The following is a 19775-nucleotide window of genomic DNA, read 5'->3' as shown; positions in this document are numbered from 1 at the left end:
GCCCTCCACAGATGGGCTTTTCTGGCAGTGGGGCCTTAACTGTTGGCAAGTAGCTCTGCCCGAGACCCAGAAAACACTTCAGCATGTGGAAGTGGGCTTCGTCTCTGAACGGTGCCAATGCCAGGCTCGAGCCTGGCACCCAGAAGGCACTTCCTGGAAGGCTATAGAATGCTCCCCTGACGACTCAATGGGAGGGCACCACCCTGTTCTCACCTGCTCCTGCCAGGTGCCCACAGCCTCTGCCATGCCTATCAAGGCCAGCAGAGGGCAGCAGCAACCGCCCTGCGCTGTTGGGCAAAGGGGTGGATGGGGAGGGGCTGGGCTGCCTCATCCGCCAGGATGAGTCCGGTTGGGCACGATTGCATTGTGGGGAGGGAGGCCGGGGCTCCACGGAGACGCACTTCTGGCACCAGCTGCTCCTCAGCCCCTGCCCGCGGCCCACCCAGGTAGGCAAGAACCAGGGCTCGTGAGAGCAAGGGGTGCAGGGGCCTCTGGATTGGGGAGCACCACCTCGGGCTGTGCTGGGACCTGAGAGAAGCCAGGGGTCCACAGGGCCAACTAACTCTCATCCGGGAAAGGCCTTCAGGGGCCAGCCCTGTGATGGCACCTCCTGATGCCTAAGGGGCACAGCACACCTCTGGGAAGTAGGACCCCGTACTTCTGCCCCCCAAATGGAAGAGCTGGCGCTGCCAAGGGCAGGGCACAGGGTAGGGAAGTGGCCCGCCTGGCTCCCTGCCCCCACAGCCACCCAACTGGCCCAGCCAGGTGGCGGCAAAACTGCTGCTGCCACCTTGCCCAGAGCCTGCTGCTGCAGCTCACCGTGGTGAAGGCAGGGTCTCCGATCTCTGCACACCTGCCCCTGCGCCTTGGGGCAGAGCCCTGGCTCTGCTGGCTTAGTGTGCACACGGTGCCCTGTGAGGGTGGCAAGGCAGCCAGCTGCCAAAGGACACTCCTTTCCCCGCCCCAAGCATGGAGGGGGATGTAGGCCCTTCCTGGGATGGTGTTTCCTTGGGGGAGGGGGAGGGGCACCGCCAGCAACCAGTTGCGATGCCGATGCCTGAAGCTCAGGGTTGAGTTCCTGCGGGCCATGCCCCCCACCCCTTCCTGTGCATCCTCTGCTGGCACTGTGCACCACCACCAGGATGTACCTGGCACGACTTTGCCGGTCCCCCGAGGTGGGGCTGGATGGGCCAGTTCTTATTCTGGGCCAAAGGGGTGGGGGTGTTGGGGGGAACGTGTCCTGGACGCCTTGCCTTTGTCAGCGTCTCCCCTGCCCCCAGTCCGGACAAAGGCCGGCATTGAGGGCCAGGGCTGGCACTCCAGCCAGGCACCAAGGCTACTAAGGCTGAGTCTGGCATTGCAGGGACTGAGCGCCCTGACCCTCCCATGGGGGCTCTGGGGCCTCCCCTGAGCTGTTCACAAGGAGGAGCTCGCTGGCTGACACCACAGGGGTGGGGCCGGCTGTGTGGCTCTCATTTTTCTGGCTGGAGGAAACCCTGTCCCTTTGTCCCCAGATCCTAGGGGGTGTCTCTCTGAGGGTGGGGAGTGGCAGGGAGCCCCCTGGCCAGAACAGCCGGGGTGGGGTGGGGGGAGAGCACCAGATAGTGGGTCCCTGGCCTCTGGACAGAGGGGACATTGTTGAGGTGGAGGCAGGGCTCCCTTGGCCCGGCCACTATTGACAAAGCTGCCAGCTGTGGTGGAGCCTGGCCACTAGGCCCTTGCCCCCCCCCCCAAACCTCCCGCCTCCCCCAGGGCCAGTGTGAATGGGGCCAAGCCTCAACTGTCTCCCTCCCACTCAGGGCAATGCCCCCCACAGCAGTCTTGTGCCTGTCACCACTGCCCTGGGGCAGTTGAAGTGACGAGATGTGCTTCCCGCTGCTGCTCCCCTTCTCAACGGTGAGTGTCCGGGTCCCCAGTCCCCAGAGATGTCCCGGGGAGGGGTGGGCCAGGTAAAACAGCACTGGGGAGCCTGGGTGTGGGGCTCCGATGTGCTGCACCTCCTGGCCACAATCCCTAGCCCGTCACCCACATGCCACGGACACTGCCGCTGATATCCCAGGTCGAGAGGAAACGGCCCTGCCTTTCAGCCAGGCCTGACCTTCCTGTCTGTGTTAGCAAGATAAAAAGCTCTGACGCAGCCACATGCCTGCGAGCCCGGGCGTGCGTCTCTGCTGGCGTCTTTGCTGGCGGGCATGGGACACACTGAGCAACTGTGGGCCTGCCCCTGGCGCGCCCACATGCATGGTTATGCGGGTTCCGGGCTCAGCTTGGGAGCCAGCTCTGTCCCCTTCTCTGTGGCTCTGGGCTTGGGGTCAGGAGGAGGGTGGAGCGAGAGTCCGCCAAGGCCCACAGGCTCTGCCCTGTTGGCATCTCTCTCTGTCTCTCTTGCCTGGCCACCGAGGCAGCCGCTAGGGCTGTTGGGCAGGGGCTGCTGCTAATGGCCCCCCACCGGGAGGCAGGGCTCAGGCTCACGCCCCCACCAGGCCCGTGGGAGCTACTTCCAGTCTGGGGTCCAAATGTCTCCAAATGGGTGAGGAGCTGCGCCTATGGCTTCTCGGTGTGGGGCCCCCTTCAAGCTCTTCGGCCTTCCTCCCCACTACCCTCTCCTCACTCAAGCTCTCTTCCTGGCTGTCTTCTTCTCACTCCCCCCTTTTCTCTGTCCCCCTCCACATCCACACTCGTGGTGCCAGGCCCCAATGGACCCTGGCCGCTGGGGCCCATGGAGCAGGGGACAGATCTCCTGTACCCATGTTGTCTCTTGGTGACTTCTCCTCACCTCCCCCAGGCCCAGCTCTCCCCAACCTCTGCCCTGACCACCCCCTAGCCCTCTGTGGCATGACCCTCTTCTCATTGGCCCTGGCTTGCCCCCCCTCCTTGCCATCTTTGGGGAGATCTGGGGTGGTGTCTCGGCCTGCATCCCTCCAACTGCCTCAGTTTCTCCCTGGCTCGTTCTCCTCTCTCCAGCACTCCCTCTCCGTGCTCGTAAAGGTCCCTCTTTGCCACTGACCCAGGGCCAGTTTCCTGTCCCTGACGGGGTCTCCCTGCTCTTGCCAACCCTCCCACCTCTTGCCCCCATGCCACTTCTCTTGTCTGGATGGTGGGCACAGGATCCCCCACGATGTGGCTTCCACCAGCGTTCCTTCGCCCACATCCTCCTGTCTGTGGGCTCCTGCTCCCTTTCCCCCTCTTCTGGGTGCTCCCACACCTCTGCCTCATGCCCCTCTCCCCATCAACACCCCCTCTGCCCTGCCCTCCTCTCCATGGTCTTTCCTTTCTGTGTCACAGCCCCTCTGTCACTGTGTCCTATTTGTGGTCTTGTGGCTTTTCAGGATCTGTCCCCCTTCAACAATCTAAACACATACATTTAAAGTAGAAGATGAAAGAATTCTTTCCTTGTGCATGTATGTGACCCCCCCCCCCATCTCTTGGATAGTCTCTTTGTCACTCTGTCCTCTCTCTGCCCCCTTTCTGACTCCTTCTCTCTCTGTCTCCATGTCTCTCTCTGCTCTCTCTCTTCTTTTAAAATCTTTTATTGATTTCAGAGAGGAACGGAGATGGAGAGAGATAGAAACATCAATGATGAGAGAGCATCGTTGATCGGTTGTCTCCTGCACACCCACACTGGGGATCGAGCCCGCAACCCGGGCATGCGCCCTGACCAGGAATCGAACCATGACCTCCTGGTTCGTAGGTCAATGCTCAACCACTGAGCCATACAGGCCGGGCTGTCTCTTCTCTTTGCTTCTCTCTGTTCTTTCTTTGTCCCTGCTTTATGGCTCCTCCTCTCTGCCTCTCTGTGCTTCTCTCCCTCTGTTTTTATCTCTCTTCTCAATTCTTCTCTCCCTCTCGTGCTCTTTCTCTACCCCCTCTTCCTCTGTCCCCCTCACCGCCCTGACTCATGCCGACCAGGGGTGGGGAGGCAGTGCTCCCTTCCCACTGGGCCTCAGGTGCTCGGCTCTCCCCCAGGCCCCGGTGATGGCTCCCTGGTCTCCCTTCGGCCCCCACCTCCTGCTCGTGCTGTTGCTGCTGTGCCCACCGCTGCCCCCGACTCAGGCCCATCGCTTCTCCGCACTCAACACTACCTTCAACCACTTGGCACTGGCACCCGGCCAGGGCACAGTCTACGTGGGGGCGGTGAACCGCCTCTTCCAGCTCAGCCCGGAATTACAGCTTGAGGCTGTGGCTGTCACCGGCCCCATCTTCGACAGCCCCGACTGCGTGCCTTTCCGTGACCCGGCTGAGTGCCCGCAGGCCCAGCTCGCTGATAACGCCAACCAGCTGCTACTCGTGAGCAGCCGGGCCCAGGAGCTGGTGGCCTGCGGGCAGGTGCGGCAGGGCGTGTGCGAGAAGCGGCGCCTTGAGGACGTGTCCCAGCTTCTGTATCAGGCCGAGGACCCAGGCGATGGGCAGTTTGTGGCCGCCAATGCCCCAGGAGTGGCCACGGTGGGCCTGGTGGTGCCTGCACCGGGCCGGGACCTCCTGCTGGTGGCCAGAGGCCTGGCGGGCAAGCTGTCAGGAGGGGTACCGCCCCTGACTGTCCGCCAACTGGCTGGGCCGCAACCCTTCTCCAGCGAGGGCCTGGGCCGTCTCGTGGTGGGAGACTTGTCTGACTACAACAACAGCTACGTGGCGGCCTTTGCCAACACCCGCTCCGCCTACTTCGTCTTCCGCCGTCGTGGGGCCCGGGCACAGGCCGACTATCGCTCCTATGTTGCCCGAGTCTGCCTGGGTGATGCCAATCTTTACTCCTACGTGGAGGTGCCCCTCCACTGCCATGGTCAGGGCCTCATCCAGGCTGCCTTCCTCGCCCCGGGCACCTTGCTGGGGGCCTTTGCCGCAGGCCCAAAGGGGACACAGGCGGCCCTGTGCGCCTTCCCCCTGGCAGAGCTGGACGGCAGCATGGAGCAGGCCCGGCGCCTTTGCTACACAGCAGGCGGCCGGGGCCCCAGCGGCACGGAGGAAGCCACCGTGGAGTATGGCGTCACTTCACGCTGCGTCACCCTGCCCCCTGTAAGTGGCTGGGCCTGGGCCCCACACTTGTCCTATCACCTCAGGCTTTGCCCACTGTCTTTTGGTGGCGGCTCTGGTCTTCTCTCGCTGCCTCATCTGGCCTCGCCTGCCTCTCTGTCCCTGTCCCTCGTGGTCCTGCGGCATCTCTCAGCCCAGGGCAGGGGCTGCCATATGTAGTCCTGAGCCCCAGGCAGCTGGACACTCTCAAGTGACAATGACCCGTGGCCTCTTGGTTAGAGGATGTCATAAAGGGGCCGGCTTGGTCTCCAAGTCTCCTAGCTGGTCTGTCTTTCTCCCTCTCTGCAGCGGGTTTGGTCTTACTATGGGGCTCCCTGGCCCTACCTTCTATCCTGCCTTGCTCTCTCCTCACTGGCCACCTGGCTATCCTCCTCTGACTAGCTCTGGGCCTGGGGAAGTATCTTCTGCCATTTCTGAGAACTGATTTTGCCCTCCCCGCCTGTCCAGGACTCCCCTGAGTCGTACCCCTGTGGTGATGAGCACACCCCCAGCCCCATCGCTGGCCGCCAGCCCCTGGAGGCCAGGCCTCTGCTGCACCTCGGGCAGCCCATCAGCGCCATCGCAGCCCTCCAGGCAGATGGGCACATGGTAGCCTTCCTGGGGGACACCCAGGGCCAGCTGCATAAGGTGAGGGCCTGTCATCGCCAGCCTCCTGGCCCTACGGTCTTAACACTGCCGGGCCAGGCCCTGCAGCGGCTCAGGGCAGCCCCAGGTACCCTCCGCCTCAGCTTGTGTCCTGGCTGGCCGGGTGCCACCTGCTGGCTGCCTGGCGCCCAGAGACATCACCTACGATGACGTCCCAGGTGTCTCCTAGGCAACCCCAACTTCTCCAGCCAATAGTGGGAGCTAACAGCCAAGGTGGATGAGGGTGGCATGGAGGCAGGGTGGGCAGTGCCTGGCCCTCAGAGCCAGCCTAGCCCCAGAAGTCTCTCCGAGGCAAACTCTTGCCTTCTTGTGACCTGTTTGCCTCCCCACAGCTTGTCTTCCGGCCCCTGGTGCCCAAGGGCCTCACCCAGGGTGGGTCTGCCACCCTAGCTGGGTGATGCTGAATGGAGGAGGCAACATGGGCAGAATGGACAGCCATGGGCCTTCCCCACCCTCTGTGGCCTGGGATCCCCAGTCTGGAAAAGAGCACATGCCCTGAACAGTTGGCCTGGGGCCATCTGAGAGGGGGCCTTGGCTCAGCGGTCTGGCCCAGCCCTGTCCTTGTCATCCCCCAGGTCTTTCTCAATGGCTCCCAAAGCCAGGTGTACCACTCCCAGCAAGTGGGGCCTCCAGGCTCAGCGATCAGCCCCGACCTGCTTGTGGACAACAGCAGCAGCCACCTCTACGTCCTGACCGCCCAGCAGGTGAGGGCTGGCCCAGGGGTCTGAGTACATGAGGCCTGAGTGCCCGCACCCACTGTTTCTATCCCTACTGCCCATCCAGGTAGACCGGGTACCCGTGGCGGCCTGCCCCCAGCTCCCCGACTGCACCAGCTGCCTCCAGGCCCGGGACCCGCTGTGTGGCTGGTGCATCCTCCAGGGCAGGTGAGTGCAGCACCTACGCCCAGGTTTGGGCTGACAGGTGGTGCATGCTGGGAGGCCACACCTGGAAGCAGCTCTGGGCATGCCAGGAGGCCAGTTTGGCTCCCTGTGGTAAAAACTCGGGCTGCGCCCGGTGTGGCTCAGTGTTTGAGCATTAACCAAGGAGGTCACTGTTAGATTCCCTGTCAGGGCACATGCCCGGGTTGTGGGCTAGATCCTCAGTGTGGGGCGTGCAGGAGGCAGCTGATTAATGATTCTCTCTCCTCATCGATGTCTCTAGCTCTCTCTCCCTCTCCCTTCCTCTCTGAAATCAATAAAATATATTAAAAAATAAAAAAGACTCAGGTCGCTGCTGAGTTCCTCCATCCTGTCCCATCCTACCAAACCAAGACTTTGCTCGGCAGCCCCTTCCCACCACGGCCAAACCTGCTCACTTCTCATTCCCCCACCTCTACCCTGGGCCAGGCCTCTGTCCCTTCTCCCAGGTGTCCCCTCCAGCCCATGCTCTGCATGGCAGCCCCAGGAATCCCTACGGCACCCCTAAGCCAGATGCGTGCGCCTTCCCTCTGCAGCACGGCCCCCTCTTACTGTCAAGGCCAAAGCCCATGCATTGACCACCGAGCCCTGGTGCTTGGCCCCTTCCTCTGTGAGCACAGTGATGTTCATCTCCCCTGCTTACTGCGCTCCAGCTGGGCCATCCTTTCAACCCCCTTGTGGCCAATCATCCAAAAGCCTGAGACCCACGCGGTGACCCAATGGGCCCTTGCCTGCAGGTGTACCCGCAAGGGCCAATGTGCGAGGGCAGCCCAGCCCAACCAGTGGCTGTGGAGCTATGAGGAGGACAGTCGCTGCCTGCATGTCCAGAGCTTGCTGCCGGCCCATCACCCCCGCCAGGAGGAGGGCCAGGTGAGGCTCCTGTACCACCTGCCTGTGAGGGATGCCCCCAGGCTGCACCCACCACCACCCCGTCCTCCTCTCTTACTGCCTCTGCTCCCATTCGCTATACTCTGGCTCCATCTCCCTCGGCGAGTTGCCCCCCCCCAAGAAGCCCTTGCCTGCTCTGTTTTCCTTGCACATGCCCCAGGTCACCTTGTCTGTCCCCCGGCTGCCCACCCTGGCTATGGATGAATACTTCCATTGTGCCTTTGGAGGCTACGACAGCTTGGCTCAAGTGGAAGGGCCCCACGTGGCCTGTGTCACCCCTCCCCAAGACCAGCTGCCACTTAACCCTCCAGGCACAGGTGAGGGGTCCCTGGGCTGGGTGGTCGGGGCAGGAGCTGGAGGGGCAGAGCCACATGACCTATTCTGCTACCACCATCCCCTCCTAGACCACATCACCTTGTCCCTGGCCTTGATGTTTGAGGATGTGGCCATAGCTGTCACCAACTTCTCCTTCTATGACTGCAGTGCTGTCCATGCCTTGGAGGTGGCTGCCCCGTGAGTGCTAGGCCTGGCTGCCGGGTAAGGGTGGCGACCGAGATAGTGCCCAGCCTGAGCAGCCCCCTGCCTCTCCAGGTGCCGTGCTTGTGTGAGCAGCCTCTGGCGATGCCACTGGTGCCCCCAGAGCAGCCGCTGTGTGTACGGAGAGCACTGCCCAGAGGGCGAGAGGACCATCTATAGCACCCAGGAGGTAGGCGGGCCCTGCCTGTTGGGCTCTCCTTCGCTGCTCAACCTCTCCCTGCAATGGCTGCAGGGCTGCGTGTGTGGGCCTCGGCCTTTACTGCCACTGCAGACCCACCTCAACCTGTGCCCTGCCCAGGCCCCTGAACTTTGGAAGGGCTAATGGATCTTCTTTCCCCAGGTGGATGTCCAGATGCGTGGCCCAGGGGTTTGTCCTCAGGTTGAGGGCCTAGCAAGTCCCCTCCTGGTGCCTGTGGGCTGGGAGAGCCGCTTGGCCCTGCGAGTTCGGAACCTTCAGCATTTCCGAGTAAGCGGCCCGGTGGGCTGGGAATGGGGACAGAGTGGGAGGTGGCTGACCATGTCCAGGGTCCTGACAGTGTCTACCCCCAGGGCCTGCCTGCCTCCTACCACTGCTGGCTTGAGCTGCCCGGAGAACTACGGAGGCTGCCAGCCTCCCTGGAAGAGACGACTGGGGATGCGGGCCTCGTCTACTGCCAGGCCCAGCAGGTGAGCAGCCGTCCGCAGCCTCGCCTGCCATTGGACGCCTTCTGCAGCCCTCAGATGCCCCAAACTCCCTTCCTCCCAGCTTGCCCCAGCCCTTCAGAGGCTCACGCTCTACATCCCTTTGTCACGAGGCCTGCTCTGTGTAGCAGGAACACCGTGCCCACAGCCTCTGCCCCAGGCTTGCTGTCTGGTGGGAGATGTGGGCACTGAACAATTGCACCCATTCTGGGAGGAGTGTCCCGGAGGAGGCAAGGGTCAGGGGTGTCCTGAGTTGGGCTAGGCCTGACCCACCCTCCACCCACAGTTCCACCCCCCCATGGCCCAGCGGGAGCTCCCGGTGCCCATCTACGTCACTCGGGGCGAGGGCCAGCGGCTGGACAATGCCCGTCCTCTTCATGGTGAGTTTGGGGGCGGCAGGGCAGGCCGGGCAGGGTGTGCGGCAAAGGGGAGGCGCCTCAGTGTGCTGCCTGACCTTCCCCAGTGACTCTCTACGACTGTGCCGTGGGCCACCCCGACTGCAGCCACTGCCAGGCAGCCAACGGGAGCCTGGGCTGCCTGTGGTGCAGCCACGGCCAGCCTGCCTGTCTCTATGGGCCACTGTGCCCACCTGGGGCCGTGGAGCTGCTGTGTCCAACACCCACCATCGACATGGTCAGCCCCCCAGCCCCAGCCCTGATCTCCACCCCCAACTCCTCCCCAATGGCCCAGTCCCTCTCCTTCTCCCCCACCCCAGCCCCATCTGCCTTGCCGTGCCCCTCACTGTCCTAGCCTCACCCAGGTCAGAGGAACTGCCTCCGGCTGGCCAGCTGGTCAGGCACGCCCCACTGCAGAGCAGGTGTGGCTTTGGGGATCCCATGGCCACCTTCCTTGCTGCAGATCGAGCCCCTGACTGGCCCCCCTGAGGGCGGCTTGGCCCTCACCATCCTGGGCTCCAACCTGGGCCGGGACTTTGCGGACGTGCAGGATGCCGTGAGCGTGGCCGGCCAGCCCTGCAACCCTGACCCTGCTCTCTACCGCACCTCTGCCCGGTGAGGCCCTCCGGGACTGGCCACCCAGAGATAAGGGTGGCTTGCAGCCAAGAAATGAGGGTCTGGGTCAGATGTGCCAAGGGAGGGGGCAGCTGGCAGTGAGAGGGGTGGAGGGGGTAGGCTTCAGGGAGTGGCTGGTGGGTGGTTCACAGCTCCCGCCAGGGAAGGGCCCAGCGCATAAGGGCCCTGAGCAACTACCGGGCCTCTGCTCCCCAGGATTGTGTGTGTGACATCTCCGGCCCCCAAAGGCACCACAGGGCCAATCCAAGTGGCCATTAAGAGTCGGCCACCAGGCATCTCCACCCAACACTTCACCTACCAGGTCAGTGCCCAGCCTGAGTTGGTCCCCATGCAGGGGAAGTAGGAGGGAGGGACAGAAAGGCAGGGACACCCAGGTGAGGATTTCAAACTTGACCTCAGGGTAGCCGGGAGTGTTGCCACCTGTCCAGTAGGGAAGCTACATGATCTGAGTGGAGGACGGGCTGGGACAGTGGCGCCACAGTGCGGACACTGCTGGCAGCAGCTGTCCAGGAGGGAGGCGGGCAGCAGAATCAATTAGAACGGAGGGTGGGTGGGCCAGTGTGGGGCTCAGAGCTGTTGGGACTTGCTGCAGGCCTGGCTGCCTCGGACAGGGGGGTGGCGAGGGCAGGGACGCCTTCAGGTGTTAGCCTGAGCCTTGGGCACCTGCGGGGGCCATTTAGGGAGCCAAGAAGCCCACTGCAGGAGCAGTGAGGGGCAGGGGCAGGGGCAGGTTAGCATTGGGTTAGCACCTGCTTGGCACATGCAGTATCCAAAGGAGGCAATTGGATCTCAGGGTTTACCGCTCAGGGCGGGCCTGGGTGGTGCAAGCATGGCAGAGGAGGCCTTCTGGGAGGAGCAGACACAATGAGAAAAGACCCCTCCCTCCCCATGGGGCAAGGCGGCTGAGATGAGAGCTATGGGGCTACAGAAGCTGAGCGTAGGGCTTTTCAGGTGGGTGCTGTTGGCTGTAGCCCAGGAGACAGAGCTGAAAAGTGGGCCAGCACCTCACAGCCCAAGAGCTCTGGGGACTGTAGCTGAGGCAAGGAAGCGCCAGGATGGGCTGCCATGCCTGCTGGTCTACCATGCCTGCCCCAGCCTGCCCTGTCCCCCAGGACCCCATCCTGCTGAGCCTGAGTCCCCAGAGAGGTCCCCAGGCAGGGGGCACCCAGCTCACCATCCATGGGCAACACCTCCAGACAGGAGGCAACGTCAGTGCCTTTGTGGGCAGCCAATCCTGTCCTATGTGAGTATCTCTCTCCTCCCCATTCTGGCCGGGCTGCTGTCAGCTGGGGACATTCCTTGTGGGCCTCAGTGACCCCTTTTGTACAGCACCGGGGGTGGACTCAGGGCTCCCCAAGACCCCCATGAAAGTTCAAGAGAAGCCTGGCCAGTGTGGCTCAGCAGTTGAGTGTCGACCTATGAACCAGGAGGTCATGGCTGGATTCCCGGTCAGGGCACATGCCTAGATGTGGGCTCGATCCCCAGTGTGGGGTGTGCAGGAGGCAGCCGATCCATGACTTTCTCATCACTGATGTTTCTATCTCTCTCTCCTTCTCTCTTCCTCTCTGAAATCAATTAAAAGATATATATTTTAAAAATGAAAAAAGGAAGTCCAAGAGGAATGGTCACTGTGACCACCTTGGTGGGCTCTGCCCTAGAGGGAGGCAAAGCGGGGCTTTTGTGGGGTGGCCAGGCTGAAGCTAGAGTCCAAGATGCCAGACCCCTCCCCCCTGCAGCCAGGAGCCAGTGTGTCCTGAGGCCATTGTGTGCCACACCATGCCCCAGGCCGGCCCAGGAGAAGCTGTGGTTCGTGTGGTCTTTGGCCAGGCCCAGCGCACACTGGGAGCCAGCCCTTTCCGCTACACAGCCAACCCCCAGCTCACGGCTGCAGAGCCCAGCGTCAGCTTCCGAGGGTGAGGACCTGGGCTACCAGGGCAACCTGTGTGTCCTTCCTGGGAGGCCCAGAGGTGGGGAGGCAAGGCTGAGCTGGGCTGCCCGCTGCCCCCACCCCTGCTGACTACTATCCTGGCACAGGGGCGGGCGGCTGATCCGAGTCAGGGGCCAGGATCTGGACGTGGTGCGGCGGCCCCTGCTGTCCGTGTGGCTGGAGTCCACGGCAGAGGCGCAGGCTACGGGGAACCAGCCCCAGGACCTCAGGAGGGACTGTGGGGCCCCTGCTGAACCCCCGCAGGCTTGTGTCCAGCTTGAGGGGGGTTTGCTGCAGGTGAGCCCCCACCAGCAATCATCGGGGCTGCCAGTGGGGCGGTGCCCAGTGAAGGGGAGCAGGGCGGGTCACCCTGTTCCTGGGAGTGAGCGGGGAAGCCCCAGCTCATCCCACCTCTTCCTGGCCCCACAGTGCTCCACCGTCTGCTCCATCAACTCCTCCAGCCTCCTCCTGTGCCAGAGCCCCGCTGTGCCAGACGATGCACGCCCCCAGCGCGTCTTCTTCTCCCTAGACAACGTGCTCGTGGACTTTGCCAACGCCAGTGGGGGCCAGGACTTTCTGTACCAGCCCAACCCCCGGCTGGCCCCCCTCAGCCGCAAAGGGCCTGCCCGCCTCAAGCCAGGCAACGTCCTAGATGTGGAGGTGAGGGCTTCTGCTACCATTGCTGCACAGGGGGCTGTGGGCGGGGCAGGGAAGCCTGGCTCAGGCCCCTGGTCTGTCTCCCAGGGTGAAGGCCTCAACTTGGGGATCAGCAAGGAGGAGGTGCGCGTGCACATTGGCGATGGCGAGTGCCTGGTCAAGACGCTCACACTCACCCACCTGTACTGTGAGCCACCCCCGCGGGTCCCACAGCCTGCCAATGGCTCCAGTGCGCTGCCACAGTTTGTGGTAAGGCTGGGCCCTGGGTGCAGGGGCAGATGGCCAGTGGAGCAATAAAGGCCCACGCTCAGGAGCCTGCCCCCCCACCCCACCGCCACCCCAGGTACAGATGGGCAACCTGCGGCTGGCCCTGGGCCCCGTGCAGTATGAGGCTGAGCCTGCACCGCCTGCCTTCCCCGTGGAGGCCCAGATCGGCTTGGGCATAGGCGCTGCTGTGCTGACGGCCGCTGTGCTACTCCTGACTCTCATGTACAGGTGAGGACTCCCCACCCCCCACCCCGCACCCCCGTGCGCACCTGTATGAACTTCCCTCTTCACTTTTAAATATATTTGTATTGATTTCAGAGTGGAAAGGAGAGGGAGAGAGAGATAGAAACACCAATGATGAGAGAGAATCATCAATCGGCTGCCTCCTGCACGCCCACACTGGGGATCGAGCCCGCAACCCGGGCATGTGTCCTAATCAGGAATTGTACTGCAACCTCCTGGTTCATAGGTCGATGTTCAACCACTGAGCCACACCGGCCGGGCTCCTTCTTCACTTTGGGAAAGGGCGCCCCATGGCAGGCCTCCCAGCAGGCAGCTCTCCTGGCCTGGTGGCCTCCGTGCAGGCAGGCCTGGGTCTGTGGCTTACACCTGGTCCCTGGGCTGCAGGCACAAGAGCAAGCAGGCCCTGCGTGACTATCAGAAGGTTCTGGTGCAGCTGGAGAACCTGGAGATTGGCGTGGGCGACCAGTGCCGCAAGGAATTCACAGGTGAGGAGGGGGCGGTGGGGAGGGGGCAGAGGGCCCACTCGGGCCTGAGCCCACACCTTGGTGGCTCCCGGTCTGCAGACCTGATGACCGAGATGACTGACCTCAGCAGCGACCTGGAGACCAGCGGGATCCCCTTCCTGGACTACCGCACCTACACCGACCGTGTCTTCTTCCCGGGGCACGGCGGCTGCCCACTGCAGCCCATGTTCGAAGGGCCTGGGGAAGAGGGCCACCGTGTCCCCGTGCGCCAGGGCCTCACGCAGCTCTCCAATCTGCTCAACAGCAAGCTTTTTCTTCTCACAGTGAGGGCCACGTGGACGGGCAGGGGGTCTCATGGGGGGTGGGGGGCAAGGAGGTGGGAGGGCTGGGCACAGGCTGGGCTGGGTGGCAGGTGCAGGCACAACGGTGGGGGTGGGAGGACGCACGGGGTGAGGGGCTTCGCAGAGTGAGCAGCAGCTTCCCTGCCACCACCCAGCTCATCCACACGCTGGAGGAGCAGCCCAGCTTCTCCCAGCGGGACCGCTGCCACGTGGCTTCGCTGCTGTCCCTGGCGCTGCACGGCAAGCTGGAGTACCTGACTGACATCATGAAGACGCTGCTTGGTGACTTAGCCGCCCATTACGTGCACAAGAACCCCAAGCTCATGCTTCGAAGGTTGGCTTTGGCCTGACCTTGGTCCTGGCAGCAGGGATGGTGGCTCCCCGTCCCCTTTCCCCTTTGCTCCGTCCTGGGGTGGGCGGGGCCAGGAACACCCAGGCGGTGGGTGGGGCCAGAGCTGGGCTAGGACCAAAGCCACTGGTAGGGAAGGAGACCGACACAGAGGGTGACAGGTGGAAAGCTTTGCATTGCCTCCGGTGCCGCCTGAGCCCAGGGACATGGCCCTGCAGCACCGTCTCTAACCCGAGGCCTGCTCCCCGCAGGACGGAGACCATGGTGGAGAAGCTGCTCACTAACTGGCTGTCCATCTGTCTCTACACCTTCCTGAGGGTGAGGGGCGCCCTGGACCGCACCTCTCCCCTTGCTCCATTGAGGGACTGTCGCCTCACTAACCTGCACCCAAATTCCCTCAGGGCCCAGTGGGGGGATGGAAAGGGAAGGGCTTTGATCTTTCCCCCACCCCTGCACCCCCCGGGGCTGGATGTGAGGCAGAGGCCAGCTGTCATGATCCGCCCTCACTCTGTGCTGCTGGCTGCCCCTCCGCACCCCCAAGCCCTCTGCACTTCCCACAACCCACTGATGCTGGCCTGTCCTAACGGTTGCAGGAGGTGGCTGGTGAGCCGCTGTATATGCTCCTGCGGGCCATCCAGTACCAGGTGGATAAGGGTCCTGTGGACGCCGTGACAGGCAAGGCTAAAAGGACCCTGAATGACAGTCGCCTGCTTCGGGAGGACATGGACTTCCGGCCCCTAACATTGATGGTGCTGGTGGGCCCTGGGGCCGGTGGGGCCTCAGGGAGCAGCTCAGCGCAGCACGTGCCAGCCCGGGTGCTCGACACAGACACCATCACGCAGGTCAAGGAGAAGGTGTTGGAGCAAGTCTACAAGGGTACCCCGTTCTCCCAGAGGCCCTCCGTGCACACCCTAGACCTCGGTGAGAGAGCCCGACTGCCCTCCCCTCCTGGGGCACCCGTAGAGGCTCAGCTCTGCCTTGCCCTAAATGGCAGACTTGGGGGACGGGCTGCAGGCTAATTGGCTTCCCTGGATCCCCCCAGAGTGGCGCTCGGGCCTGGCTGGTCACCTAACCCTGTCGGATGAGGACCTGACCTCAGTGACCCAGAATCACTGGAAGAGACTCAACACCCTCCAGCACTACAAGGTCCCAGATGGGGCCACAGTGAGGCTCATCCCCCAGCTGCACAATGGAGGCGCCGTCTCCCAGAGCCTGGCCCAGAGCTGCTCCTCCGGGGAGAGTGAGTCCCGAAACCCAGACGTGCACATCTGTCCCCGGGAGCTTGAGGCGGCCAGGCAGGAGTCCCAGCCATGCTGTCACCTGGGGCTCCCCACCCCTTGCCAGCAGACCAGCCAAAGCTCCAGGCTGAGCAAAGGGCCTGGGGCAGATGAGGGCAGCGGTGTGTCCCGGTCAGGGAGCTCCAGGGCTATGGGGTGTTGGGCTGAACAAGCCCCTGGGCGGCCACCCTCCTTTCCACATCATTACCTGCTGCTTCCATGGGCTCCTCCCAGCCTCTACCACCTTGCCAAGTGGGGTGGGGTGGGCAGCAGGGCATAGGACTGAGGCCGGCACATGCGTCCCCAGACACCCCCATGCTGGAGGACGGCGAGGAAGGTGGGGTCCGCCTCTGGCACCTGGTGAAAGGCACCGAGGAGCCAGACGGGAACAAGGTTCGGCGCAGCAGCCTGCGGGAGCGGGAGCGGGAGCGGGCACGGGCCAAAGCCATCCCAGAAATCTACCTCACCCGCCTGCTCTCCATGAAGGTCAGTGCAGCTGGGAGCTGGGCTCTGGGGGAGCTGGGCTCCGGGGGAGCCAAGTGACAGGAAGGCTCACCCAGGGGCCCCTGACTGAGGTGGGGAGCACGCATGCTCCTGAGAGGCTGAGGGCCGGCCCCACGCCCACTGATGGAGCCTGCTCCCCTGCCTTCCAGGGCACACTGCAGAAGTTCGTGGATGACACCTTCCAGGCCATCCTGAGCGTGAACCGGCCCGTGCCCATCGCTGTCAAGTACCTGTTCGACTTCCTGGATGAGCTGGCAGAGAAGCATGGCATCGAGGACCCAGAGACCTTGCACATCTGGAAGACTAACAGGTACCTGGCCTGCTGCCCCCCATCCCGTGCAGATGGGACATGGCATCCCAGAGGGACAAGGACATCGCCATGATGAGGGCAGTGGGACCTGAACAGGAAGCCAGGCTTGGAGGCATGCGGCTCGATTTCTGGCCACCCCCAGCATGGATTCACGGGACCGCTCCCGAGGGAGCCCAGGGCCGGGCCCAGGCTGGTGAGGTGTGCTGGGCTAGCCACGCCTCACACCCACGGCTGGCCTGTGTCTCCAGCCTGCTGCTACGATTCTGGGTGAACACGCTGAAGAACCCACAGCTCATCTTTGACGTACGGGTGTCAGACAACGTGGATGCCATTCTTGCCGTCATCGCCCAGACCTTCATCGACTCCTGTACAGTCTCAGACCACAAAGTGGGCCGGGTGAGAGCAGAGCCAGCCCATGGCGGGTGGGTGCAGAGCCCTGGGTGGGGCTGGGAGGGATGGCGCATAGTGGGGGACCAGGGGGAGGGGCATTGGTGGCGTGGTCAGGGTGACAGGGCCAGAGTTCCCCCACCTCCCCACTCATCCCCCCTCCCCCCAATCTGGACAGGATTCCCCGGTGAACAAACTGCTCTACGCCCGGGAGATCCCTCGCTACAAGCAGATGGTGGAGAGGTAGGTGTCAGGGTGCACGACTGGGGGTGGAAGCTGCCTGCCCCTAACTGTGTCCCCTCTTCCAGATACTACTCTGACATTCGCCAGAGCTCTCCAGCAAGCTACCAGGAGATGAATTCAGCTCTGGCCGAGCTCTCGGGGGTAAGGCATGGCCCAGGGATGCACCTCTCCACGGTTGGGGGACAGGGTTTAGGGGGAGGCTTGGGGCTGGAGGCCCAGGCTGGGGACTCACACCCTCCCCAATGTGCTGCCCCCAGAACTACACCTCTGCTCCCCACTGTCTGGAAGCCCTGCAAGAACTCTATAACCACATCCACAGGTATTATGACCAGGTGAGGTCAGGGTGCTCTAGGGGGGAGGGGCACACCCCTGGGGGTGGAGGAGGTGTCCAGGCCCACCCCTGCAGGCAGATGGGAGGAAGGGCCCAGGTTGGGAAGGGGCTTGGATTCTGTTTATTTATTTAGTTAGTTTTAATATATTTTTATTGATATCAGAGAGAGAGAGAGAAACATCAATGATGAGAGAGAATCATTGATCAGCTGCTTCCTACACACTCCACACTGGGGATTGAGCCGGCAACCCGAGCATGTGCCCTGACCAGGAATCAAACCGTGACCTCCTGGTTCATAGGTTGACGCTCAACCACTGAGCCACACTGGCTGGGCTGGTTTCTGTCTAGATTCCCCAGGGAGGCCCAGGGCAGCCCTGCTGAGATATAAGCAGGGCTGGATAGCACTGGGTCAGTGTGCAGAGGGCTGGGGGCTCATGCGGGGTGCCCTCCTCTGCCCTGGCAGATCATCAATGCCCTGGAGGGCGACCCTGTGGGCCAGAAGATGCAGCTGGCCTGCCGCCTGCAGCAGATCGCTGCCCTGGTGGAGAACAAGGTGACTGACCTGTGAGCTCAGGCCACAGTGGGTGCCTGAGGCCCATCAGCTTGGAGGGAAGCCAGCAGGACCCACCACCACAGTGCCTTATGACTCCTGGACCAAGCAGAAGAGGGGCTGCAGAGAGTGGGGGGGGGGGGATTTGTCCCTGCAACCTCTCCTCCCCCACCCTTCCTCCCTGCCCCAGGCTTTTTTTCTAATTTATAGCAATCCTTCCCCCTCCTCCTCATTATATTTATTTGCTTGCTGGAAAGTTGCATCTGGAAATAAAGTCTTTTTAGGAAAAGCCCAGTCCCCAGCCCCTTCCTTCCTCTGGAGTCTACATAGCCCTCTCCTCGGCGCCATGGCTGTGACTTCTGTTGCCTGAGGAAAAGAGGGGTCATGGGGCATCCCCAGGCCTTGCTGTCCTCCCTCCCTTCGCCTCTACTGCCTCCTGCAGGAAAAGTGCCCCTGCCCCCTACCCCCTATCTATGCCCACCCCACCCTACTGCTCTTTCCTGGCACAGGGACACAGGATACAGGATCAAGTGTCTCCCATCCTGGGCTAACCATAGTCACTGCTAAGCCCCCATTTCATTCTGAGTCCTCAACAGTCCCCAGCTGGCCTCCCGACTTCACCTTTAAAATATATATATATATATATATATATATATATATATATATCTCCTATATAATAAAAGCATAGTATGCAAATTTTCCCCTTGACCTAGAGGTCATCTGGGAATTCAACCAGGGGGCAGGGCTGGCTGGAGGAAGGGAGGGAGGCCCCAGCTGGCAACTGGCAGGACTGGGCCTCTAGTATATCTATGATAATAAAAAAAGCATTATATGCTAATTAGACCAGACAGCCGAACCACCTTCCGGACATCATTCTGGACGTCCTTCCGGACGAAGCTGCTGTGGCAGGGGCCGAGGCAGAGGCAGTTAGGGGCAGTTAGAGGCAGGCAGGCGAGTGGTTAGGAGCCAGCAGTCCCGGATTGTAAGAAGGATGTCCAACTGCTGGCAATCAGACATCCCCTGAGGGGTCCTGGATTGTGAGAGGGTTCAGGCCGGGCTGAGGGACCCAAACCCTCCCCCTGCCCCCCCGCCCCGCCCTGCACACATTTCGTGCACTGGGCCTCTAGTGTGTGTGTGTGTGTGTGTGTATTTATATATTATTGATTTCAGAGAGGAAGGGAGACGGAGAGAGAGATAGAAACATCAATGAAGAGAGAGAATCATTGATCGGCTGCCTCCTGCACACCCACACCAGGGGTTGAGCTAGCAACCCAGGCATATGCCCTGACCAGGAATTGAACCATGACCTCCTGGTTTATAGGTTGATGCTCAACCACTAAGCCATGCTGGCCAGGCTGGCTCCACTCTTGGCCCCTCCATTCCATCCTAGGAGCAGCCAGAGTGATCTTTCAAAAGAGCAAAAGTGCCCATCAGTCTGCCAGAAACCCATAATTGGCCACCCAAGGCCGCCCCTCCTCTCTCCCACCCCAGCCACTCTGGCCAGGCCAGCCATGGAGGTCGCCAGCCCAGGAGGTTTCCAGCCCATCCTTTTGACAGCCTTACCCCAACCAGGCCCGTTGTCACCCTGGAGACTTACCCTTTCACTCCCTTTCTGAGGACCCGATTCTTCTTGGTCCCCTTGGATGCAGCTCCAAGATCACAAGATCTGCCTCTGACCTGGACATCCCTTTGTCACCAGCCCACTAGAGCCGTGGGCTTTTTGCTCCCCACTAGAGGAGGACCCCTGAGGGCAGGGCCAGTGTGGACAGCTCCCTGTGCCTCCCACTCGGGCACATGGCACATGTGGGTGGAGACAATGAGCGGGGCCGGGAATGGCAGGCCTGAAACAGAGACGGAAGGAGACTGTACAGGGTCTCAGTGCCAGAGGCCTGGCTGGACAGGTTCCCAGGCTTCCATTCGGCCAGCACCTCGGGTGGGAGGAACCAGTTGCCTTCAGCTCATGCCCCTGACTCTTGCCACGCCAGGGCCCCCAGTGACCCACATTCAGGAAAAGGAGGACACGGGGCTTCCACCTGTCTTAGGGGTCAATGAGACACAGGAAAAGTGGGAACCCGGCTGGGAGTGGGCAGGGAATGTGATGCCCATGGGAATATGAGGGATCGCCTCTGGGAAGGCTCCCACAGGGCCAAGTGGGAAGCCAGAGAATGTCCCCAAAGGGTCAATGGTGCTAGGCATGG

General features: G+C 62.3%; 1 protein-coding gene across 3 annotated transcripts; it reads left to right on the top strand.

Annotated features, from left to right (window-relative positions):
• Nucleotides 1–292: 292 nt before the first annotated feature.
• On the top strand, nt 293–17866 carry PLXNB3 (plexin B3). Of its 3 annotated transcripts, none has more exons than XM_036305349.1 (35): nt 293–446; nt 1800–1896; nt 3967–5010; nt 5476–5655; nt 6249–6377; nt 6457–6557; nt 7328–7460; nt 7639–7795; nt 7883–7991; nt 8070–8184; nt 8356–8481; nt 8565–8681; nt 8983–9076; nt 9160–9329; nt 9555–9706; nt 9923–10028; nt 10840–10970; nt 11464–11640; nt 11762–11951; nt 12084–12314; nt 12399–12560; nt 12655–12806; nt 13206–13306; nt 13385–13608; nt 13782–13960; nt 14227–14293; nt 14569–14896; nt 15018–15215; nt 15560–15738; nt 15906–16066; nt 16315–16462; nt 16632–16696; nt 16762–16837; nt 16954–17015; nt 17491–17866. In XM_036305349.1, the coding sequence occupies exons 2-35, from the start codon at nt 1864–1866 to the stop codon at nt 17582–17584; spliced, it is 5691 nt and encodes a 1896-aa protein (XP_036161242.1). In that variant the 5' UTR covers nt 293–446; nt 1800–1863; the 3' UTR covers nt 17585–17866. The 3 variants fall into 3 exon arrangements, with proteins under 3 accessions (XP_036161242.1, XP_036161243.1, XP_036161241.1); XM_036305348.1 differs by having other exon boundaries at nt 294–446; nt 16954–17028; XM_036305350.1 differs by lacking the exons at nt 15560–15738; nt 16315–16462; nt 16632–16696; ... (1 more) ...; nt 16954–17015; nt 17491–17866 and having other exon boundaries at nt 15906–16064.
• The last annotated feature ends 1909 nt before the right edge of the window (nt 17867–19775 follow it).

Source organism: Myotis myotis, unplaced genomic scaffold (assembly GCF_014108235.1).
Source record: "Myotis myotis isolate mMyoMyo1 unplaced genomic scaffold, mMyoMyo1.p scaffold_m19_p_4, whole genome shotgun sequence".
NCBI classification, from domain to species: Eukaryota; Metazoa; Chordata; class Mammalia; order Chiroptera; family Vespertilionidae; genus Myotis; species Myotis myotis.
This window is presented reverse-complemented; position numbering and strand designations above follow the sequence as displayed.

Bases quoted from the DNA above. Each gene is read 5' to 3' on its own strand.
- PLXNB3 (XM_036305348.1), top strand. From the start codon at position 1,864: ATGTGCTTCCCGCTGCTGCTCCCCTTCTCAACG. The intron at 13,307-13,384 runs GTGAGGAGGGGG...CCCGGTCTGCAG, and splicing joins GTGCCGCAAGGAATTCACAG to ACCTGATGACCGAGATGACT. The intron at 14,897-15,017 runs GTGAGAGAGCCC...GGATCCCCCCAG, and splicing joins CGTGCACACCCTAGACCTCG to AGTGGCGCTCGGGCCTGGCT.